Genomic DNA, 23431 nt, shown 5'->3' with positions numbered 1-23431 from the left:
TGATTTTTTTTTCAAATCAGCTAATTTTTTTGATAACTTGGCTCGGTGGACCAATTAATTTGGGATCAATCCTACCGTTTATTAGTAGAGATCCAATTAAAGTCGAAATAAAGTCCCGTATAAATTGGCCTTAAAAAATTATTCAAACTTAAAAGATTTCGAATGTGAAACATTGAATGAGTACATCCCAAGCCAGGCCAACCCCTTGGATTTTTTATTTTTATTTTTCCAACTTTTTTATTATTTTTTTTTTTTGAGAGGAAGAACGAAAATTTCATTACTAGCCCAAGGCTAAAGCCTTACATAAGCCAACTGGGGGATTGATCACCCAATTGAAGGGGAGAACTCCATTTAAAAAGGCCCTCGCTATCCAATGAGCAGCACTATTAGCCTCACGAGGAGTCCAAACAAAGGAAAGATTACATTGTTTAGCTATGATTCTAATATCCCTGATAATAGGAGCACACTCCCATGGAGGATCATCTTCAGACACACACAAACAAATCACAGATTTATTATCCCCAGCAATTTCCACCTGAGAGAGATTCTGCGACCTAGCCATAAGGCATGCCCATCGAATTGCCAACGCTTCACCCTGCAAGGTTGAGCCCACCTCCTCAAAGCGAGCTGCTCCTTTCACCACTGAGCCACTGCTGTTACGAAAAATCACCGCCACTGAAGCTCTGGAGGTTCCCGGCCTGAGAGCAATATCACAGTTTGCTTTGTATCTGCCCTGCCGAGGGGGTATCCACACTCGATCCGGAGTGCGACGGGAATTCAGCCGAGAGGGAGTAGGATAAGAAGCCTGTAGTGCCAAAGCATGTTCACATGAGTCCTTGGCTGCACGAAATATGACAGAGTGAGGGTCGATGGGCTGTTGGTTGAAAACCATGTCATTCCGACACTTCCATATATGCCAAGCCAACCAAATTACCCGACAAAAATAATCCACCCTCTCAGACTTATTTGAGATATTCTGATACACTTCACAGGTCCATCTTTGAATCGAAACAATTGGGCTCAGATTTGTCGCAATGTTCAAGCTACTCCCAAACCACACCGCCCGCGTCCAATCGCAACCGCAAATCAAATGCTCCACTGTTTCAGTTTCCCGATTGCAGACTGGACATAACGCATCCCGAGCACAATGACGTCGGAAAAGGTTAGCTTTGGAAGCCAACAGATTTTTACACGCCCGCCACCAGAAGTTCCGGAGCTTTGGAGGTATTGGGAGGGCCCACAAGAATTTCCAGACTTGCTCGGGCATCTGAAATGAGGATGACGGTCGAGTGTTGGAGTGGTGCACTGATTCCATGACTGTCACCCGATATCTTGACTTAACTGAGTAGAGTCCTTTCGGATCATGATGCCAAATGAGACGGTCATCTTGAGGCTCAGTCGCAATTGGAATCGAACAAATCTTATCCACCTCATCCTTTGAGATCACACTCTGCAGCACATTTACATTCCAGCAGTTGGTATTGTGGTTGATTGCCTCACTCACTTTCGTTAGCTGACAACCCAAAGGTTTCTGAGATTTGACACAGAAGTTTAGAGAGAAAGCTACCCATTTATCATTCCAAAAATTGATGGATTTTCCATTAAAAACTTGCCACCGAACCCCTTTCTGTAACACCTCTCGACCCACTAGAAGACTGGTCCACGCCCATGATGCCCGCGGTCCTTTTCTGGCAGACCAAAAAGTTGACTGAGGGTAATACCGACCCTTGAAGATTTGAGCACAGAAGGAATTAGGAAACCGACTGAGCCTCCACCCTTGACGAGCTAACAGAGCTCTATTAAAAGAACAGAAATCTCGGAAACCCATTCCGCCTTGGAGTTTAGGCATTGTTAGAGTGTCCCACGCTGCCCAATGAATACCTTTGTTGTCGGAGTCACCTTTCCACCAATAATTGCTCAAAAGTGCATTCAATTCAGAGCACAAATTCTTGGGGAGTAAAAAGCAAGACATTGCATAGGAGGGAATGGCTTGGGCGACTGATTTAAGAAGAATTTCCCGTCCCGCTTGGGACAAAAGTTTAAGCTTCCAACCTTGTAGTTTATCGCGCACCCTTTCCACAATGAAATTATATGTCGCCCGTTTGGATCTCCCCCAGAAAGATGGCAGACCCAAATATCTGGATCCCAGATTAGCAGGGGCAATGCGCACAAGATCAGAAATTTGCCGTTTACATCCTTCACTGGTGTTAGCAGAAAACTGAAGGCCTGACTTATCAAAGTTAAGTTGTTGGCCCGAAGCTTGGCCGTAAATAGCCAAAACTCGGAGGATTTCATGACAGTGAGCCACATCCGCTTTAAGAAATAAAAGAGCATCATCGGCAAAGAAGAGATGTGAAAGTACTGGGCACCCTCGACTGATCTTAACGCCTGAAAACCTACTTGTTGCCAAACTTTTTTGAAGTAGTTTGGATAGCACCTCAATCACCAGTAAGAATAGGTAAGGAGAGAGAGGGTCCCCTTGGCGAATGCCCCTAGAAGGTGTAAAAGTCGTTCGCACAGCCCCATTTACAACCACAGCGAAGGTAACTGTTGTAATACATTGCATCACCCAGTTAACCCAGATATCATGAAAGCCCATCTTACGCAGAACCGCTTCAAGAAAATCCCATTGAACCCGATCATAAGTTTTGTTAAAGTCGAGCTTTGCAACCATGGCCGATTGGCGGCCCCGCTTAAGCAATTTAAGGTAGTGAAAGGCTTCATGGGCGACCAGTATATTGTCTTGGATCATACGACCGGGAACAAACGCCGATTGATAAGGGGAAACAATCTTTCCTAAGATTTCTTTCAAGCGATTAGCCAGAATCTTGGTGATGATTTTAAGATTAAAGTTGCATAAGCTGATAGGTCTAAATTGTGAAAGGGATTTAGGAGCTATGACCTTCGGAATCATAACCAAATTAGTTTGGTTCCACTCTTTCAGCAGAAATCCACCCACAGAAATTTCGGATAGCATTACAGACCTCATTCCCAATTTCAGCCCAAAACCGTTGGTAGAAGAACCCCGGATACCCATCTGGTCCAGGGGCTTTGAGAGAGCCCAGTTGGAACACCGCTGACTTAATTTCGTCATCTGTTACATCCCTGGTTAACCGAGAGTTCATCTCATTAGTGATAACAGAATCCACTCCATCGAAGGCCTCTTCCATATCTCGACTACCGACCGAAGAGAATAAATCAAGATAGTAAGATTGCAAATGGTGGTCAATCTCCTCATCAGACTCCAGCCACACCCTATTTGCACCCTTTAGGTGAACTAATTGGTTTCTCTGACGACGTTGGTTGAGGGTGGCATGAAAGAAGGCCGAATTTCTATCACCAAAAGATAACTAATTAACCCGAGACCGCTGATGTAGGAACATCTCCTCCCTCATCATATATAATTCCATTTCAGACTTAATAGAGGTTTGGTCCTTAATGTTTTGATACGTGGGAGCAAGGCTCTGAAGATAATTCAACTTGAGTTTGCAAGCTGCAATTTGTTTCTTGTTATTGCCAAATTCATGCCGACTCCAGGATAATAGGCCATTACTACACAATTTCAATCGCTGGACCAGTTGGAACACGGGGGAGCCAGTTTGTGGAGAGGCCCAGGACCGTTTAATAACTTCCCCACATTCCGGACTGGAAGCCCACATAGATTCAAACTTAAACACCCGAGGGACTCTTTTAGGAGGAACGCAGCAATTCACAAGCAAAGGACAATGGTCAGAGCCGAAAATGTTTTCATGGAAGACTTGGGCATGAGGAAACTTATCGCACCACTCCACCGAGGCAAAGGCTTTGTCCAACCTCTCGCGAATATTGGCTTCCCCAACTTGATTGTTCGTCCAGGTAAATGCATTACCTTTAAAGCCGAGATCCATCAAAGTACATTCCGATAGCATACCTTGGAACCCGTCCATATGAGATCTAGAACACTCCACACCACCTTGCTTTTCCCACATGTAGCCCACTTGATTGAAATCGCCCACACATAACCATGGATATCGATTTACCCGAGCTTGATGAATCAATAGCTGCCAAAATTCTTTCCGTTGGTATCTATTAAGAGGGGCATAAACAAAAGAAATAGCCCACGCTTTATCCATATTTTCTGTTACCTAAAATGCATCGAAGGAGGTGTTTAGACTTGAATCGAACATCCAAATTCAGCTCTTCCACCCACCAAAGAGCCAACCCACCAGAAGCCCCAATCGGGTTCACATAAAAACTGTGCGCGAATTGGAGTCTTCGACGGGTCTGCTCTAGTTTGGAGGCTTTATTCTTGGTTTCCATTAAAAACACCACAGAGGGGCGATGGGTTGAGCACAACCCTCGGAGGATCTGGACTGTCAGGGGTCGCCCCAGCCCCTGGCAGTTCCAGCTCAAAATCAGCATGGATCACGTGGCTGTTGAGGGTCAGCTACCAGAATCTGTTCTAAAAGGATCGAAACTTCATCCGGAAAGCTACTAGGAACTTGAGAACAGCAGAGCTCCTCACCATATTGACTCCACGAGATTGGAGCCTGAACCAGAGCATTATCATCTAACTTCCTCTCCAAGCTAGCCCAGTGCCGCCACTCAAAACCGAGTGTGAGCTGTGCCCAGGTCGTCTCGACCGTGAGGAATTTGGCCATTTTTCAATTCGATGAGGTTTGCCCTTTCTGTTTGAAGCCACAAAAATTTTGCAGTCATCATGGACGTTATCCTGTTTGAGCCGTTTATGTTGGGTTGCTTCACCAAGCTCGTCCTGGGCCTTCCTTTTAATAGATAAGTCTTGGAAACAAATGGCCATACTCTTATCCAGAGCCTGCTCCATAAAAGAAATGCTAGTTGGGCTAGAACTAGGGCTGATTTCCTCAATTCCTATTTCATAAAGAGGCCCAATTCCACTTCCGTAGCTAGGCGAAGGCCTTACAATCAAAGTATTGTCCAAGGGCTCAGTGACAAAATAACTTGGTCGAGGCCCACCAAGAGATTGGGCTGAGGATATTAAAACTAGACCAGAATGATTACTTCGAGTGGCCTCTGTCTGACCCACAAGGATGGGTTTTTCCTTCAAATTGGGTATAGTAACATTCACCCCTGCCACCTCGGCCTGTGGCAAGGACGTGCCACCAGGGCCACTATCCTTCCCAGGTTCTGACACCACGATTTGCCTTAGAACATCAGCTCGATCCACATTGCCAGCCTCTTCTGGGGTGGGTATGCTCGTGCTGTCCTTGGGAGGCACCGTACGAGCGTCTTCCCTCCGCTCCGGCACCGGTCGGTTACCAACCAGGTTGTGCACCCGTTTCCCCGCTTGGTTCACCCAATGATGGACCTCCTTCAGCGATATATTCAACTTAGGAGCTTTGTTGGTACGTAATTCAGGCTCATAACCAGACTGCTGGCCTCCCGCACGAGACACAAATTTGCAGGAGGAGTTATCATGGCCTATCCTGCCACAATCATAGCAAAAATCAGATAGTTTTTCATAACGATAGTAGATCCAAGATTCCTTTTCCTCATTCCCTGGCTATTGTAAAATGAATCCCAGAGGCAGGGGTTGAGTCACATCCACATCCACTCTAAGTCTAAGGAAGCTCCGATGTAAAAGAAGGCCATCATGAAGGGCCTCAACCCCAATAAGATTCCCAATTCTTCGACCGATAATCTCGCCATTTTTGCGTGTCAGTTTGGCCACTGGAAGACCATGTACCTGAACCCAGAAAGGGCTCCATTTGAACTCCATATCTTTAACCGGCTTTCCGAGTGATAGGGGCTGTAGGACTAGCAAATAACCCATGATAGACCAAGGAGCTTCCAGTAAGACTCGATGACGGTCATCGGCCTGTTCAAATTGAAACATGAAAACATTATCTAACCATGACGAGATCCCCAGATTTTCCCTCGGCTTCCAGGCTTTCATAATAATATTGGTGACTGCAGACTTATTAAGGGTTTTGGGGGCTAAGATCTTCCCAAACAGACAGAGGTGCGAGACATCAACACACTCGGCAGACCCCTCCTGGAGTTCCACAAAGGCCAGTCCCTCCGACGAGACCAGGGCACGATCCATGAAAACTCAAGGAAGAGAGAAAAGAAAGGAGAAATGGAAACCTAAGGAAAAGAAAAGAGAAAGGAGAGAGAGCGAGGGGAAAGATCCCAGCAACTGCACTACGACAGTATAACTCTCATTCTAGAGAGAGATTAGATCTAGTTTGGTTGCTAAGAAAATGTGAATTTTGAATCACATACTTATTAAGCACCCCTATTTATTTTTCCAACTAGTTAATGGTATTTGGTGTTGAGTAGTTGATTTGCAACTTTTTATAACATCAACAAATACAAATATATAGAAAGGTTTCTGCATCATTTTTTAAATCCTTGGAAAAGTGAAAATTGGTTGGCAGCAAGGTCTTCCCAACATTTTTTAAATAATAAGTCTATGAACCCTATTTTAATTATTGTAAATTTACTTTGAATGTAAATGTGTGGTTGAAATTAAATTTGTGTAGTGTACGATCTTGTGTAAAATAATCTGAATCATAAAATGATAATTATGAATAATTTCTGAATTTAAGTTCGAGTTTATAATATTATTATTTTCTAAAAACTGCTGCAAGAAGACTTCCCATCAGTCTTTGAATTGAGTAAAAATTCTTGGCATTTTAGAAACTAAAAAAAAAAAGAAAGAAAAAAAAAATCAGTAGCAAGATTCAGGTGCCAGAAAAAGTTTGCCAATGTTTATTTATTATGTTTATTTATTTAACAAATTTTGTTGCACGGTCCTAACATGAGAATTTGGATGGTAATGGTTGTTGTTGGAAACAGGTAAGATGGATAGGGAGATTAATGTTGTGTTTGATTGGAGGATTTTAGAAGTGATTTGAAAAGGAAAAAGAAAAAAGTGCTTGAAATTAAGTGAAATATATGTATATTTTATTCACATTTCACATTCCTAAATCTTCCAACCAAACCCAAGTGTAAAGAAACCAATAATTCTGATGATCCCTGGGGCCACGGTTATATTCACAATTGATATGATGATGTTTCTTCATCCTAATCTTGTTGCTTGGTGTGGTATTGTATTGAGCCCTTTGTGGTTCACTACTACTCTTTTCATATAATTGTAAGATGGTATTTTGTAAAACCATGATGGGCTATTATTATGAATAAAATTCAACTAAAGGGTTTCCAGGGCTCTTGTTTTTCATGGAAAATTTGTAACAATATAATAATAAAATATAAAGTAAATGGTGGGACAAATTCTTAATTTTAGATGATACTTTTATCTTTTTCTTGTCTCCTTGATTATTATTGAGCATATTTAAATGCTGAATTTTAGTTTTTAAATTATTTAAGATTGATTGAAATGGTGAAGGAAATTTTTTTATTTAATTATTTTTCCTTTTCCTTATCTTGTATCATTTATAAGAATAAAAAAGAAACTAAGTAAATAAATTCACCTTTAAAAAGAGGTTTCTAGTTTTAGGGGTTTTCCCACATTGATCTTAATAATAGAAATTTATTTTGAAAAATACACCAATAAGAGCACCTTCCACTAGGAATTTCATATTCACGATATACTTAACTAATAAGAGGAGCCTACATGGCCTTACAAATAAGAAAATAATGAAGAAATGAGACGATATTATTGAATGGACACACAGCCACGTGATCGTCCTGACTCATAGAATAATTCCTACTAACTCTTAATGCGATGTTGTCATTAGTAGAGGAGGAGTGGGGTCGACAATTTTGTGGTAAGTCATAAAGAACAACATGGGCATGGTGTTTAGTGAAAGGTGAGGGGAAATAGGAAAAAGGTTGGGACCCCCTTTTTGGGAAACCACCACCACCCCCAATGTATTGTCGTTGACCAACTTTTTTTTTTTTTTTTTTCCCTCCTATCTTTGCCTGACATGTATTTGTAAGGATTGTGAAGGTAAAAAAAAATGAGGTATGTATAATTTCTGAGGAGATATAATAGAGAAATAAGACTATATTATTAGATGGACACACGACCACGTGATCATCCTAACCTATAGAATAATTTCTATTAACTCTTGAAGTCGTCCCACAATTTTGTATTGGGTTATAAGGAACCACAACGGCATGTTGTGTGTTGGATCATAGGAACCACAAGAGTATGGTGTTTGGCGATTGATGAGAGGCATTGGCAAGTGGTGCGGTGGACCGCCAAATAATTTTTCCTCATGACACATAAAACGTATTTGTAGGCATATATGGGTATAACACACTAGGTAATTCTAATAAATTCATAAAAATGATATTGGTTCCTTTTATTAGTGAAATCTAACCATTTTATTTGGGGTTTTTTTACTTCAGAATTGGCATACACAATGACAGTGATAGAAAAATGTGATGTGTATAGTTTTGGAGTATTGGCACTTGATCACATCCAGGAGAACTTATTTCAAGCCTAAAATCATTTGTTGATCAAAGATGTGTTAGATCGTCGTCTTTTGCCTCATTCTAGTCAAAAAATTGAAGATGAACTGAATTCCATTGTGAAGCTAGCGCTGTGGTGCTTGTGTTGATCTGCAATCGCGACCTATCATGAATGCTGCATCTCAAGTGCTTGAAAAAAAGGTTGGTGATCATTGTGTGCTGAGCAAGAACAATCAAGCTTGGGCACAGTATAAAATGTGTAATTTTGTAACATGTGATAATTGTATGTTTGAACTATGTTGATTATTTACTTTTTATCTTATGCTTTGAGAGGAATTATTTTTCAATAAAATTTTGGATAATAAAGGAATAAATTTATAGATCTATTAAAATCAATTCTGCAAATGGTCTTTAATCAAGGAGATTTTTTTCACTTTTTAAATTTTTTATTTCATTTTATAAAAAAATTTAATCAAGGAATTAATTAAGGGAAAATTGTGTTTTAATTTAATGGCAACACTTCAAAAAGTGAGAGTTGTGTGACAATTTTCATTTGTATCCGGTAAAGATCATTTTGAATTTCTATAAAAAATTATGATTGTTTTAAATTACTTCTGATTACCCAATAATAAAGTTGGTGGATCCACACTAATCTCTATCATTCCCCTTCAAATTGAACTACTTTTTCTATTTTAGTTTGAAATCAGAGTTATTTTTAGAAAACATAATTTACTTTAAAGGCGAAAATCCAAAGTCTTCAAATGATATTTTTGAAGTGGTTAATTATGAAATTGATATTGACAAGTGGTCAAGTATTCTCAAGGCTCTCCGTCTCCTATCTTAAAATATTTATAATTATTAGATCATTGAAAATTTTAGAATGTAATAATCTTATAACATAATCGATGAATGTAAATGTTACAAATTAAAATGGGTCTAACAGGCCTTGAAACATCTTATCGTCTTCTTCTTCTTTCTTCCATTATTGAAATTCAGCTCCAAGTGGTAGTTGTCCTGAATTCAAAAATGAAGGAATTAATTTGTTTTTTGGACTTTTTTCTGCACTGATAAGTCCAAGTCCACGTCCACACATGACCAGTTGGCTTGCTTGTGGCCCAAACGCATATTATAAGTTGAAAAATTTGATTTTCTTTGCTGTGAAACGCGTTAAATTGACTGAAAACGAAAGGCAACTACACTTGGGTTGGGGGTTATATAAACTGGGGGGTTAAACACCCATTCTGAATCATTGAAAAACAAAAATGAATTTGAGGAAGTTGGTTGTTTTTTGTAATGTTCTCTTGATTTTTATCCTTTTTTTAGTTTTTCAAGTGGCTGCAAGGGAATTACTTGAGCATTCCACCACTCGTGTTACAGGTAAATTTGACTTGGTCCATGAATTTTAAATGTTAGGTTTGGATCTTAAATTCATTTACAAATTATTTTTATAAAATAATTTGTTAAATTCTTCTATTTTCTTTTCTTTTCTCCTCTATTTTTTTATAAGTTTGTTTAAATAGTTTTTTTAATAACTCAGTATTCATCATACTTGACTGATTAATTCGGAAGGCCAATTCTACCATCTACTAGTGGAGGCCCAATTAAAGTTAGAATATAGCCTTATATGGATTAGTCTTAAAAAATTATTTGTACGTAGAAGGTTTTAAATCTAAAATCTTGGAGGGAACCCAAACCAGGCCAGACCCTTGGGTGTTTTATTTATTTATTTATTTTTCCAGGTAGTTAATGGTATAGGAGTTGAATATTTGATGTGCAACTTTTTATAACATCAAGAAATACAAAAGATTTGTAAAAAGGTTTCGGCATCATTTTTTAAAGCGGAAATTGTTTGTCAGTAGTTGGCAGAAAATATTATCAAATTAATGATTCTTTATAAATATTAATATGTAATATTATATATTTTTCATCATTTTATAATTAAAATTTGAAAATATCACGAACATGTAATTTTCTTCTTTTTTTATTTTTTTTTATTTTTTAAATCCTGAAAAAAGTGAAAAAAAAATGGGTTGCAGCAAAAGTCTTCCCAGCATTGTTTGAAAAATAGTGCAGGAAGAGTTCCCATAACTAACTCGAGTGAAAATTCTTGGTGTTTTAGAAACTCAAAAAATCAGTAGCATGATTGCCAATGTTTATTTATTATATTTTTATTCATCTCTGATATGGCATATTGTAAACTTTTATATGTCACTTGAAAAACTTGAGTGTCGCTTATATAAAAATAAAAAGTCTAGAATAAAATTTTGACAATTTTTTTTGCGAAGTCCTAACATGAGAATTTGGATGGCAATGGTTGTTGTTGGAAACAGGTAAGATGGATAGGGAGTTCAAACAAACCAATAATGCTGATAATCCTTGGGGCCACGGTTATATTCACAATTGAAGATGATGTTTCTTCATCCTAATCTTACTGCTTGGTGTGGTATTGAGCCCTTTGTGGTTCCCTACTACTCTTTTCAAATAATTGTAAGATGGTACTTTGTAAAACCATGATGGGTTACTATTATGAATAAAATTCAATTCGAGGGTTTCCAAGGCTCTTGTTTTTAATTTGTTTGTCCCCATCATTTGTTAGGGAAAATATATGATTCTCCACAAGTAAATCAATCAATGGAAATAAAAATTAATGCAAAAAATTAAATCAAAAGCAACACAAGAATTTTACATGATTCCCTCAATGTGAGGTACGTTTACGAGATCGAAATTTGATTCCACTATCAACCAGATAATTTCCAAACGATTACAAACGAGACACGAATGGTTTCACACAACCACCCTTAGGTGAATTCTAAATAATCACAAATAAACAAGAGGAAAGGCCTCAACTAATAGATGAACAAAAATCTTCAAACCAGAGTTGTAGAAGATCCAAATAATAAACCCAAATCAGAACTGAAAACTGAACAAAGCAGAGCACCACTATTTTTGTCACAATGATAACCCACTGAAGATGATAAAAAAAAAAAAGGTTACTGCTGCTGCTCCAAGTCAAACACCAGCCGGATATAATGTTGTAGCCGCTGTATATCATGCTTCAGAATAAACAAAGCCATATATATATATATGGTTGAGTCTTGGATTTTTTTTATAGAAAATTCTAGTTGTTACCAAATAGAATTAGGTCTCCAAACATTAGATATAATATATTAAAATATATTATACCTAAACCAAACTAACAAATCAATTAGGTCTCAAACTCCAATAAGGAGATATACTCCAACAATTCTCCCCTTATCGACTTAGGTGGAGATATCAACCATACCTGCCAAAGTTCGACACTTTAAGTGTTTATCCCTTGACAAAGTCTTAGTCAACATATCTGAAATATTATCATCTGTGTGAACCTTTTCGAGTTGCAACAATTTTGAATCTAACACATCACAAATCCAATGGTATCTCACATCAATGTGTTTTGATTTCGAATGAAAAGTAGAATTTTTACTCAAGTGAATAGCACTTTGATTATCACAATAAAGCACATACTTTTCTTGCTTCAAACCCAACTCTTGCAAAAATTTCTTCAACCATAACTCTTCTTTACAAGCTTCCGTAATGGCAATAAATTTAGCTTCGGTAGTTGAGAGAGCAACACATTTTTGTAATTTAGATTGCCATGCCACAGCTCCCCCTGCAAAGGTCATCAAATACCCCGAAGTAGATTTTCTAGAATCAACATCACCGGCCATGTCAGAATCTGTGAACCTATCAAGCATCGGCTTACCATCTCCAAAACACAAACACGCCTTCGAAGTCCCTCGAAGATACCTTAGAATCCATTTTACCGCTGCCCAATGTTCTTTACCCGGATTAGAGAGAAACCGACTCACCACACCAACGGCGTGAGCAATATCCGGCCTTGTACAAACCATGGCATACATCAAAGAACCAATTGCTGAAGCATAAGAAATTTTCAACATCTCTTCTTTGTCTTTCTCACTTGTAGGACATTGATTCGAACTAAGCTTGAAGTGACCCGCAAGTGGACAACCAACCGACTTTGCTTTATTCATGTTGAACCTCTCAAGAACTTTCTTAATGTAGCTTTCTTGAGACAACCAAATTAGCCCCTCTTTGCGATCACGAACAATTTTCATACCAAGTATTTGCTTTGTCGGTCCCAAATCTTTCATAGCAAAAGACTTGCTCAACTCCAATTTCAACCTGTTAATCATGGTAGAATCTTGACCCATAATTAACATGTCATCAATATAAAGTAAAAGAATAATAAATCTGCCATCCGAAATTTTTTTCACAAACACACAATGGTCCAAAGTAGTTTTGGAAAAACCATTATTCATCATGAAAGAGTCAAATTTTTTGTACTATTGCCGCGGAGCTTGCTTAAGGCCATACAAACTTTTCTTCAATTTGCAAACAAATTTATCTTTCCCTTTTTCTAGAAAACCTTCCGGTTGCTCTATGTAAATTTCTTCTTCAAGGTCACCATGAAGAAATGCGGTCTTCACATCAAGTTGCTCAACTTCAAGGTTCAAACTTGCAGCCATGCCAAGTACAACCCGAATGGAAGACATCTTCACAACCGGTGAGAAAATCTCATCAAAGTCAATACTTTTCTTTTGCCCAAAGCCTTTCACAACAAGACATGCTTTGTACCTCAGATTCTTGCTATCATTCTTTAATTTGAAAACCCACTTATTTTTTAGAATTTTCCTCCCTTTAGGCAACTTCACTAAATCATAAGTGTGATTTTCAAGTAAGGAATTCATCTCCTCTTCCATGGCCTTTTTCCAATCATCTTTCTTTGCATACTCAATTGTTTCTTGGTAGCTCTCAGGCTTCCCTTGATCGGAAATCAACACAAATTCATTGGGAGGACACTTTCTTAAAGGTTGTCGGTCCCTTGTAGATTTTCTTAACTCAAGTTGTGGTGGTGATTCTTGAGTTGGATGCTCTTCCTCAAGTTTTGGCTCAAGTTCATTAGGATTAGTATCATCCTCTGTATCTTCAGTAGGTGGCTGCACATCTCTCCCATTTTCATTATCAACTGAAGATGAAGGAGATGGATCCATGTCAATGAGATCATTAGGTTTTGGCTCCGGTTGATCAACTTTGCCAAAGTCTTCAATTGTTTGGTCTTTAAGAAACACAACATCACGGCTTTGAATGACTTTCTTGTCGACTGGATCCCATAACAAATACCCGAATTCATCATGCCCATAGCCAAGAAAAATATATTGTCTTGACTTGCTATCAAGCTTGGACCTCTCATCATTTGGAATGTGAACAAAAGCTCGGCAACCAAACACTCTCAGCTCATAAGACACATCTTTGCCAGTCCAAACTCTTTCAGGAACATCACCATTCAAAGGATAGGAAGGAGACAAATTGATCACGTCAACCGATGTCTTCATTGCCTCACCCCAAAAGGATCTTGGCAATTTAACTTGTGAAAGAAAACGCCTTGTTATTTCCATAATGGTGCGGTTCATCCTCTCGGCAATGCCATTTTGTTGAGGAGTCTTCTTAACTGTCTTTTGGTGCCGAATACCTTGGCTGCGACAATACTCATCAAATGGCCCAATGTATTCACCACCATTGTCTGATCGGATGCACTTCAATTTTTGCCCTGTTTCTCTTTCAACCATGGCCTGAAAATGCTTAAATACTTCTAGAACTTGATCTTTAGTTTTTAGTAGAAAAGCCCAAACTTTCCTTGAATAATCATCAATGAAAGTAACAAAATAAGGTGCACCACTATGTGTTCTAACTTTCAAAGGACCACAAACATCCGAATGAATCAACTCCAACACATTTTCTTTTCTAGAAGCAACATTTTTATGAAAAGAAACTCTATGTTGTTTACCCGCCAAACAATGAACACAAGTTTTAAGATGTGTACCTTTCAAACCAGGTAGAAGCTCTTTCTTAAACAAAACTTGCAGTCCTTTTTCACTCATGTGCCCAAGTTGCTTGTGCCATAATTCAATAGAAGTATCATCTTCAAGTGCATTGACAACACCTTTACAAATTTTTCCTTGCATCGAACAAAGTGCATGAGTTTTCTTGCACTTAGCCACCACCAAAGAACCCTTTGTGCGCTTCCATATTCCATCACCAAATTTGTTGTTGAAGCCTTCATCATCTAGCTTATCGGTATAGATCAAATTTAGGCGAATGTCGGGAACATGCCTCACATCTTTATGCAACAACTTGTAGCTCAAATTTGTTTCCAAGCAAACATCACTCATGCCAATAATCTTGGACAAACCTTCATTACCCATTCGAACAGAACCATAATCTCCTTTGGTGTAGGTAGTGAAGAAATCAACTCAAGAAGTCACATGAAAAGAAGCACCAGAATCAATCACCCAATTGCTCTCTTGGCCCACAAAATTGATACAATCATCTTCACAAACGACCATGAGATCACCATTGGTAGTCACTATTGTTGTGTCTTATTGCTTCTTATCCACACTTTTGTCATGCCTTTTCTCCTTGTTCTTGAGCTTTCGGCATTCCCTTTTCATGTGCCCTTTCTCATGGCAATAATAGCACTCAATGTCTTTCTTTGAAAAAGAACCATCTTTTGATTTGTCATGGCTTTGATCACGACCATGAGGAGTTCTACTCCTCCCATTTATTTTACTTTGGCCTCTCACAACAAATGCTTCTGAATGAGAGGAACCTGCTGATTTTCTCCTAGTTTTTTCATTCAACAAGCTACTAGTGACTTGGCCCATTGCGACAACTCCATCGGGCGCCGAATTACTAACTGTCACAACCAAAGTCTCCCAACTTTCAGGCAAAGAACTAAGTAGCATCAAAGCCTGCAACTCATTTGTAAAATAAGTTGAGAGAGGGATATTGAGAGAGTATGGTCTTTGTGTTTCAATAAATTTAGAAACTGTAAGGAGAGTCTCCATTTGTAGGAGCTGTTGTACAACATCATCATGTCACAAAAACATATAAAAGAAAAAGGGGCCGAAAGCAGCCGAAAGGGGAAGCCTATTTTAATCCTATAGCTAGCTGGTGATTACATTAATATATTATACAATTAATATAGTTATATATTATATATTACATTATGTGATATATTACATTAATATGTTAACATTACATTAATATATTAACAGTCCCCTTCAAACTCAAGGAGGACAAACATCAACCAACTGGAGTTTGGAGACAAGTTCAATGAAGCGGCCATGTAAATGAGCTTTAGTGAAGATATCCGCAGGTTGATGGCTAAGAAATTTGGGCTAGATGGCTAAGAAATGATGTCTAAGAAACTGTTTAAGGCGAAGAATACCATCAATATCATCACCTGTGATAATCATGTCATCCGCATAAAGCAGAAGCAGGGTGATCCCTTGAGCTGTTTTCCGGATAAAAAGAGTAGTATCATAAGAACTGGAGGTGAAACCACATTCATGAATAGTAGAGCTAAACTTGGCAAACCAAGTGCGTGGAGCTTGTTTTAGACCATATAAAGCACGCTGAAGTTTGCAGACTTTATGAGGTGGATAAGTAGACCTAGGGAGAGGTTGCATGTAGACCTTCTCAAGAAGAACACCATTAAGGAAAGCATTTTTCACGTCTAGTTAATAAAGATCCCATTGGCGGGTTGTAGTAACAGCAATCAAGCTGCGAACAGAGGTGAGACGAACAACATGAGCAAAGGTCTCCTCATAGTCAATACCATATTCCTGGTTGAAGCCTTTGGCAACAAGGCGAGCTTTATAGTGCTCAATAGATCCATCAGAACAAGTCTTGATTTTGTATACCCATTTGCAGCCAATGGCAGTCTTGCCAAGAGAAAGATCAACAATGTCCCAAGAATGAGTTTTGTCTAAAGCCTGCAATTCATCAGTTATAGCATGCTGCCAAAGAGGATTAGAGCGAGCCATACGATAGGAGGTTGGTTCATTAGTAGAAAAAATAGTAGAACCAACAATAAAGTCACGAAGATGAGTAGAAGGTTAGTTACTTGGTGTGGTCGAGCAGAGGGAGGAGGAGCCAGAGAAAGAGACTCAACAGGAGGTGAGGATCCCGAGGGAGCAAGAGCAGGACCACCAGAGCGAGCAGGTGCATGAGAAAGACCAGTAGGCAAGGCGGTCTCGAGAGAGGCTGGCAGGGGCGGTGGAGTAAGCTCATTAGAAAACAGATCTGCGGAAGGGTTAGTAAAAAACAGAGAGGGTGAGGGAACGGACAAGCGGAAGAGAGAGAGTGAGGAAAACATTTTGTATTCCCAAAAGACCACATGACGAGAGATACGGAGGCGTTGGGAGAGAGGATCCCAACAACAATACCCTTTATGTTCAATACCATATCCTAAGAAGCAACAAAGGTAGGAACGGCGTTCAAGTTTGGTACGTTCATGAGGTTGGAGAAGAACAAAACAGGCAGATCCAAAGACCCTAAGGTTGGTGTAAGGGAGACAGGTGCCATGCAGACGCTCATAGGGAGTGTGATTATGAATGACAGGTGTAGGGATACAATTGATAGTGTAAGCAGCAGTGAGAGCTGCTTCTTCCCCAAAATTTTCCGGGCAAGAGGAAGACAGAAGGAGAGCACGAGTAGTGTCGAGAATATGCCGATGTTTCCATTCAGCACGTCCATTTTGTTGAGACGTACCGAGACAGGAACGATGAGGTTGAGTACTATGACTCTGAAGGAAGGAAAGAAAGTCAAAATCTGTATACTTCATGGTATTGTCGGAGCGAAAAAGCTCAGTAGTTTTAGAAAATTGTGTTTTAACCATTGTAGCAAAATTGTAATAAAGTTGTTTGAGCTCAGTGTGATTTTTCATAAGAAACAACCATGTAAAACGGGAAAAATCATCTATAAAAACAAAAAAATAGCGTGCACCTCCCATAGTAGGAGTAGGAGAGGGTCCCCAAATATCAGAATGGATGAGATCAAATGGTACAAGAGAACGGAGTCACTTTTATTAAACGATAAAGTAGGTTGTTTGGCAAGTTGACAGGACAAACAATCTAAATTATCAGAACATACAGGACCTAAATGACCACTAGAAATTAAAGATTTTAAACGTCCAACAGAAAGATGGCCTAAACGACAGTGCCAAAGCTGAAAAGGAGATAAAAGAGGAGTAGTGGTAGGAGCTGTGATCTGAGAAGAATCTGGAACATGAAGATGGATGAGTTCATAGAGACGTCCATGCTTACAACCTATCCCAAGAGTCCGTCCTATCCGAGGGTCCTACACCAAACAACCAGTATAGGAAAAGGTAACAGTTAGACTATGCTCACATAATTGACTAATGGAGATAAGATTTAAAGTAAGAGCAAACATAAGATATACATGGGATAAAGATAAGTGAGAGGCGGAAACAGAACCAACATGACTTACAGACAGAAGAGACCCATCAGCAGTATGGATTGAAGGAACATGAGAAGTAGAAGAGAGAGGAGTAAAAATAGTAGGGTCAAAGGTCATGTGATTGCAACAAGTGGAGTCAAAGTACCAGGAAGTGTTACCTGAGGTGACAGACAAAGTAATAGATGGAGGAGTACTGGAAGTGGAGAGAAATTGTTGGAACATGGCTTCGACATCTATTTGAGAGAAGACTGGAGTGGAAGGGTGTATGGTAGGGGTGGGCAACGGTTTATCCGATCCGCAAGAACCGCCCAACCTGCCCAATCCGCATACAAATGTGCGGTTTCGCAAATACAATACGGGCGGATGCGGTTTGAAATATAGCATATTTGTGGGTTGCGGGTTTAACCCGCACCCACAAGAAATCGCCCGCACTTTATTTATTTATTTATTTATTGTTATTATTTTTTTTTGTATCTTAACTATTGATTTCATTTCTATATCCCACCTAGATAATTTTGTCCAAAACAAAACACCCTTTATTTTTTGAACTTACTCTAGCATTACATTTGCTAATAGTATTATATCAACTGAAACTGAATAAATACTGATCATATTATTATTGTTACATAACTAAATTTGTTTCGAATAAAGTGTGATTTAGAATTTTAAATTCCTTAATGAATATGGAGTTACAGTTTAGGATTTTGAAATATATGCTTGTGTTAGTTTATAATTTGATTTAAGATTTTGAATGATTTGTTTGTGTTACGAATTGATTTTGTTGTATTTTTAATTTTATGAGTTTTAATTCATTAATTATTAATGTTGGAGCATTTTAGAAAATGGGGAGAAATGGGCCCAAAATAAATATTTATAAAATGGGAAAAAAATAAGGCTCAAAAATTATTTTTGAAGAAAAAAGTCCAATCCGCAAATCACCCGCAACCGCCTGCACATTCGCGAACCCTATCCGCACAAATCGCAAACTGCACTGCGAGCGGTTGTGGGTTGTCTTTTTCCCAAACCGCATAGATGCGGGCAGGTCCAAACCGATCCGCAAACCGTCCAAATCCGAATCGCGAACACCCCTAGTCTATGGGGACAGAGGAAGGTAAATCCTCTGAGGCAACAGCAGCAGTGCGATGAGCAGGCATCAGTTTAAACTGAGTCCCAGAATGGTGAAAGTTGCCGCGAGAAAAATTTTCGGGGGAAGGACCATTGCGAGAGGCACGGGCGGGATTGCGGAAGCAATCTTGCTGGAGATGACCAGGGCCAGTCTTGTTGCAAAACCAACAAAGGCGAACTGGACAATTAACCAGAAGATGAGTCGACGGAAGATTGCGATTTTGATAGTAGTTGCAAGTAGTTGACCTCTGTGGGGAAGATGGTGAAGGAGAACTCCGAACCTGGGGAGTAGCAAGAACAAAGTCCACAGGGTACGGATGAAGAGTACCAAACCTGGTTTCCTCGGAAAGCAGTTCAGAAATTGCTTGCTTAAGAGTGGGTAAAGGAGTGCGATGAAGGAGAGATGCGCGTACTGGCTCAAAATGGGGAGTAAGAGCCATTAGAATCTGAGCCAAGCGTTGTTGGTCATGGTAAGTAGTAAACAAGGCAGCATCCTCAGTATGAGGCCATGGAGGTTCAGAAAGAGCGAGCTGATCCCAAACAGAATACATTTGGGAGAGGAAATCATTAATCGTCTGAGTTGTATCTTGGCGCATATGGTGAAAATGACTCAGAAACTGATATTGGTGAGCAAGACCAGAAGTCTGATAGTGTTCTTGTAAAAAATCCCAGATGGCCTTGGCGGGAGAGGAAACAGAGTCAAGTTGGAATAGTCCAAACTGAAGGCTGATAGATGTAGTAGAAGTATTGCGAAGCCAAGTGATGATCTGATAGTTTTTACTATCCCAATCTTCCAGCCGGTCGACATATTTGGCAGTAGATTCCATGGTCTCTTGGACGGGTTTACACACATCCCCAGTGATGATGCGCCAGAGTTTCTTTCCTTTGAGGAAGCCAGACATGGCTTGTGCCCATAAGACATAATTAGTCCTGTCAAGAACAACGGAAATAGGGTGATTAGAGGAGTCCGGGCGATCCATGAGAGAAAAACAGCACGATCGAGGTAGAAGCGGAAAAAACCGAGGGCACCAGTGAATGCAGAAGGGAAAAATTAGTGGGGAACCGGTCTGAGCTGGCCAGAAAAGGCCAAAAATAGGGTTGAACCGGCCTTGGAAAGGTGCTGAGCCGGTTTGAGCTGAACCGGCTGGAGCCGAAGGCAAAGGTGTGTGCAAGGGACGCGTGCCGAAGGTGAAAGCGGCGCGAGGCGTGTGCGGCGCGAGCGAGTGATGCGCGCGGGAGAGACGGCTTAAGCAGTGTGCATACCCGTGTAGCGCGTGAGACGCGGGGAGAGACGGCTTCAATCGACTGGTGGACGCATGAAGCGCGTCTGAGGTCGAAGGCGAAAGCAGGTGACACGCCGGCGACAAAGATGGTGCGTGAGGGCGCGTTAGATAGGATCTGAGGATGTTGTTGGTGGCGTTGGAAGCGTGAGAAGAAAAAAGATGAGAGAGGGATATTGAGAGAGAAGCAGAGATAACTACCAGAAAATATGAATTTTTCTGGTTAATGAGTTATATATTTGAGGCTCTGATACCATGTAAAATAAGTTGAGAGAGGGATATTGAGAGAGAATGGTCTCTGTGTTTCAATAAATTTAGAAACTGTAGGGAGAGTCTCCATTTATAGGAGTTGCTGTACAACATCATCATGTCACAAAAACATATAAAAAAAAAGGGCCGAGAGCAGCCGAAAGGGGAAACCTATTTTAATCCTATAGCTAGCTGGTGATTACATTAATATATTATACAATTAATATAGTTATATAATATATATTACATTATGTGATATATTACATTAATATATTAACATTACATTAATATATTAACATCATCATCAAAAACAATTTTCATAGAAGCAAGTTGGTTAACAATACTCTTTATTTCATTCAGATGTTCCGGAATAGGGCTGCCCTCTTTATATTTTAAATTAACCAACTTACGAAACATAAAAGCTTTATTTGTGGTTGATTTTCTGTCATAAAGGCCTTCCAATTTTTTCTATAAATCATGTGCCGAAGTTTCAGTAGCAACATGATGAAACACACTGTCATCAATCCATTGACGGATAACACCAACGACTTTTCGATTAAGCCTATTCCATTCATCATCTTTCATATCTTCGGATTTGCCACTATTACCCTCAATAGGCCCATACAAATCTTTACAAAATAATAGGTCATCCATTTTAGTTTTCCAAGTTATCCAATTACTTTTATTGAAGGTAGACATACAACCCACATTCCCCTCCATTGATTTACACAAATAAATAAACCCAAATAAATTGTAAGCTCTGATACCAGTTGTTAGGGAAAATATATGATTCCTTACAAGTAAATCAATCAATGAGAATAAAAATTAATGCGAAAAATTAAATAAAAAACAACACAAGAATTTTACGTGATTCCCTCAATGTGAGGTACGTCCACGGGATCGAAATCTGATTCCACTATCAACCAAATAGTTTCCAAACGATTACGAACGAGACACGAATGGTCTCACACAACCACCCTTAGGTGAATTTTAAATAATCACAAATAAATAAGAGGAAAGACCTCAACTAATAGATGAACAAAAATCTTCAAACCAGAGTTGTAGAGATCCAAATAACAAACCCAAATCAGAATTGAAAACTAAACAAAGCAGAGCACCACTATTCTTGTCACAATGATAACCCACCGAAGATGATATAAAAAAGTTACTGCTGCTGCTCCAAGTCAAACACCAGCCGAATGTAATGTTGTAGCCACTGTATATCATGCTTCAGAATAAACAAAGCCATATATATATATATATATATATGGCTGAGTCTTGGTTTTTTTTATATAAAATCCTAGTTGTTACCAAATAGAATTAGGTCTCTAAACATTAGATATAATATATTAAAATATATTATACCTAAACCAAACCAAATTAAAATTCTTTAACAAACTAATTGAGTCTCAAACTCCAATAAGGAGATATACCCTAACATCCTTTGGGCAAGGTTTTGTGTTACCTTACCCTGTTTGGTTTCATTGAAAATATTTGTAACAATATAACAATAAAATATACAGTAAATGGTGGGAGAAACTCTTAATTTTAGATAGTACTTTTATCTTTTTCTTGTCTCCTTCATTATCACAGAGCATATCTATATATGCTGAATTTTAGTTTTAAAATTATTTAAGTAAGAATGAAATGGTGAAGGATTTTTTTTTTTTTTACATTTCATTTTCTTTTATCATTTCTAAGAATAAAAAAGAAATAGCAAATTACGACGATAGTCCTTGTAGATTGATCCGTGTCATTTTAGTCCCTGCAATTTCAATTGGCTCGATTTTGACCTTAAATTTATAATTTTGTCTCAGTTTGGTCCAATTAGTTCCAACGCTTAATATGCACGTAAATATCATATATCATATTTTTAAGGGCATGTTATAAACTTATCAAACTCAATATATTAACCTCAACTAATTTAGTGATAATTTTTCTTAAAATACACTAATGATATTATCAATTTAACCAAAATTACACAAAATTTAAAATTAAGAATCAAAATTGAGTCAATTGAAAGTATAGAAAACAAAAAGACACAAGGAATAAAATATAGAGACCACCAGTGTAATTTGCCCAAAGAGAGACTAAGTAAATAAATTCAACTTTAAAAATAGGTTTCTAGTTTTAGAGAATTTTTGACATAGATCTTAATAATAGAAATTTATTTTGAAAAAATTCACAAATAAAAGTATCCTACACTAACGAGGAATTATCATGTATTTTAGAAATTTCTCGTTGGTGGTATATCTAATCAATAATAAAAAATTAAAAAATTACATGATTATAGAATAAGACGATATTATTGGATGGTGTGTGCGTGAAAATCTGACCACACTGCCCGTCTAGTAATCAGCTGGAGAGCATCGGCAGAATAGATGGGTTCAGTCAACCTGTAATAGAAAGAAAAGGCTCCGGCGGTGGATCTTCCACCCGGGGGCACTCCGACGATCAAGTCAGTATATCTTTCAAAGATAATCAATTGCCAAAATTACTGCTCAGAGCATAAAATTCATACCTTAGACCCACGGGAGTGTCTCTCTTTTATAATTTACTCAATCCTAATCCCACTAGAAGCTTGACTTCTATGGACTCCAATTCAATACTTACTTTGGACTCTTGAAGAGATAAAGATAAACTCCCTAAGAGTTTTATCCTTATCTTGGCTAAGTCTTCTCTTTACTCTAGGACTCTTGTCCTTTATCCGCTTATCTCGGATTCCGATATCTTCGGAGATAAACTCGGCCAAGCCAAGATAACCTCGGCATAACTACCATGACACGTGGCACCTCGGCTGACACGTCGGCGTCACCATGCCACGTGTTGGTACTCAGAAAATATATCCCCACAACTGCCCCTTAGGTTCTATTACCTCGGTATCCTGAGGTGATGGAACCCATATCGATATTTCTTTCTGCATATTGGCTCAAAAAAACTGTTTAGCCAAGATCATTCATTTCAGGCCGATGTGTTCTCTTCGGAGAACAAAAACTCAAACAAATTTCCCCGCGCGCATGAGCTGTCATGCATCTCTTCTCAACCGTTCCCCTTAC

At 38.8% G+C, this 23431-nt stretch overlaps 1 protein-coding gene and 1 long non-coding RNA gene across 2 annotated transcripts; one reads left to right on the top strand and one right to left on the bottom strand.

Moving 5' to 3' along the window:
• Window positions 1–2921: 2921 nt before the first annotated feature.
• Window positions 2922–4112, bottom strand: LOC145793762 (uncharacterized). The gene is made up of 2 exons (XM_082876633.1): window positions 3451–4112; window positions 2922–3333 (listed from the first exon to the last, which is right to left on the bottom strand). Exons 1-2 carry the CDS (start codon window positions 4110–4112, stop codon window positions 2922–2924), a joined length of 1074 nt encoding a protein of 357 aa, XP_082732759.1.
• Window positions 4113–9601: 5489 nt separating this feature from the next.
• Window positions 9602–10971, top strand: LOC145792450 (uncharacterized). Its single transcript, XR_014331850.1, has 2 exons — window positions 9602–9777; window positions 10731–10971. It is a non-coding gene; the product is annotated as an uncharacterized LOC145792450 (long non-coding RNA).
• The last annotated feature ends 12460 nt before the right edge of the window (window positions 10972–23431 follow it).

This window comes from Camellia sinensis, chromosome 6, assembly GCF_055761805.1.
Source record: "Camellia sinensis isolate YWXY chromosome 6, ASM5576180v1, whole genome shotgun sequence".
NCBI lineage: Eukaryota > Viridiplantae > Streptophyta > Magnoliopsida > Ericales > Theaceae > Camellia > Camellia sinensis.
Note: the sequence above shows the minus strand (reverse complement) of the source record. Positions and strands in the feature narration are given on the sequence as shown.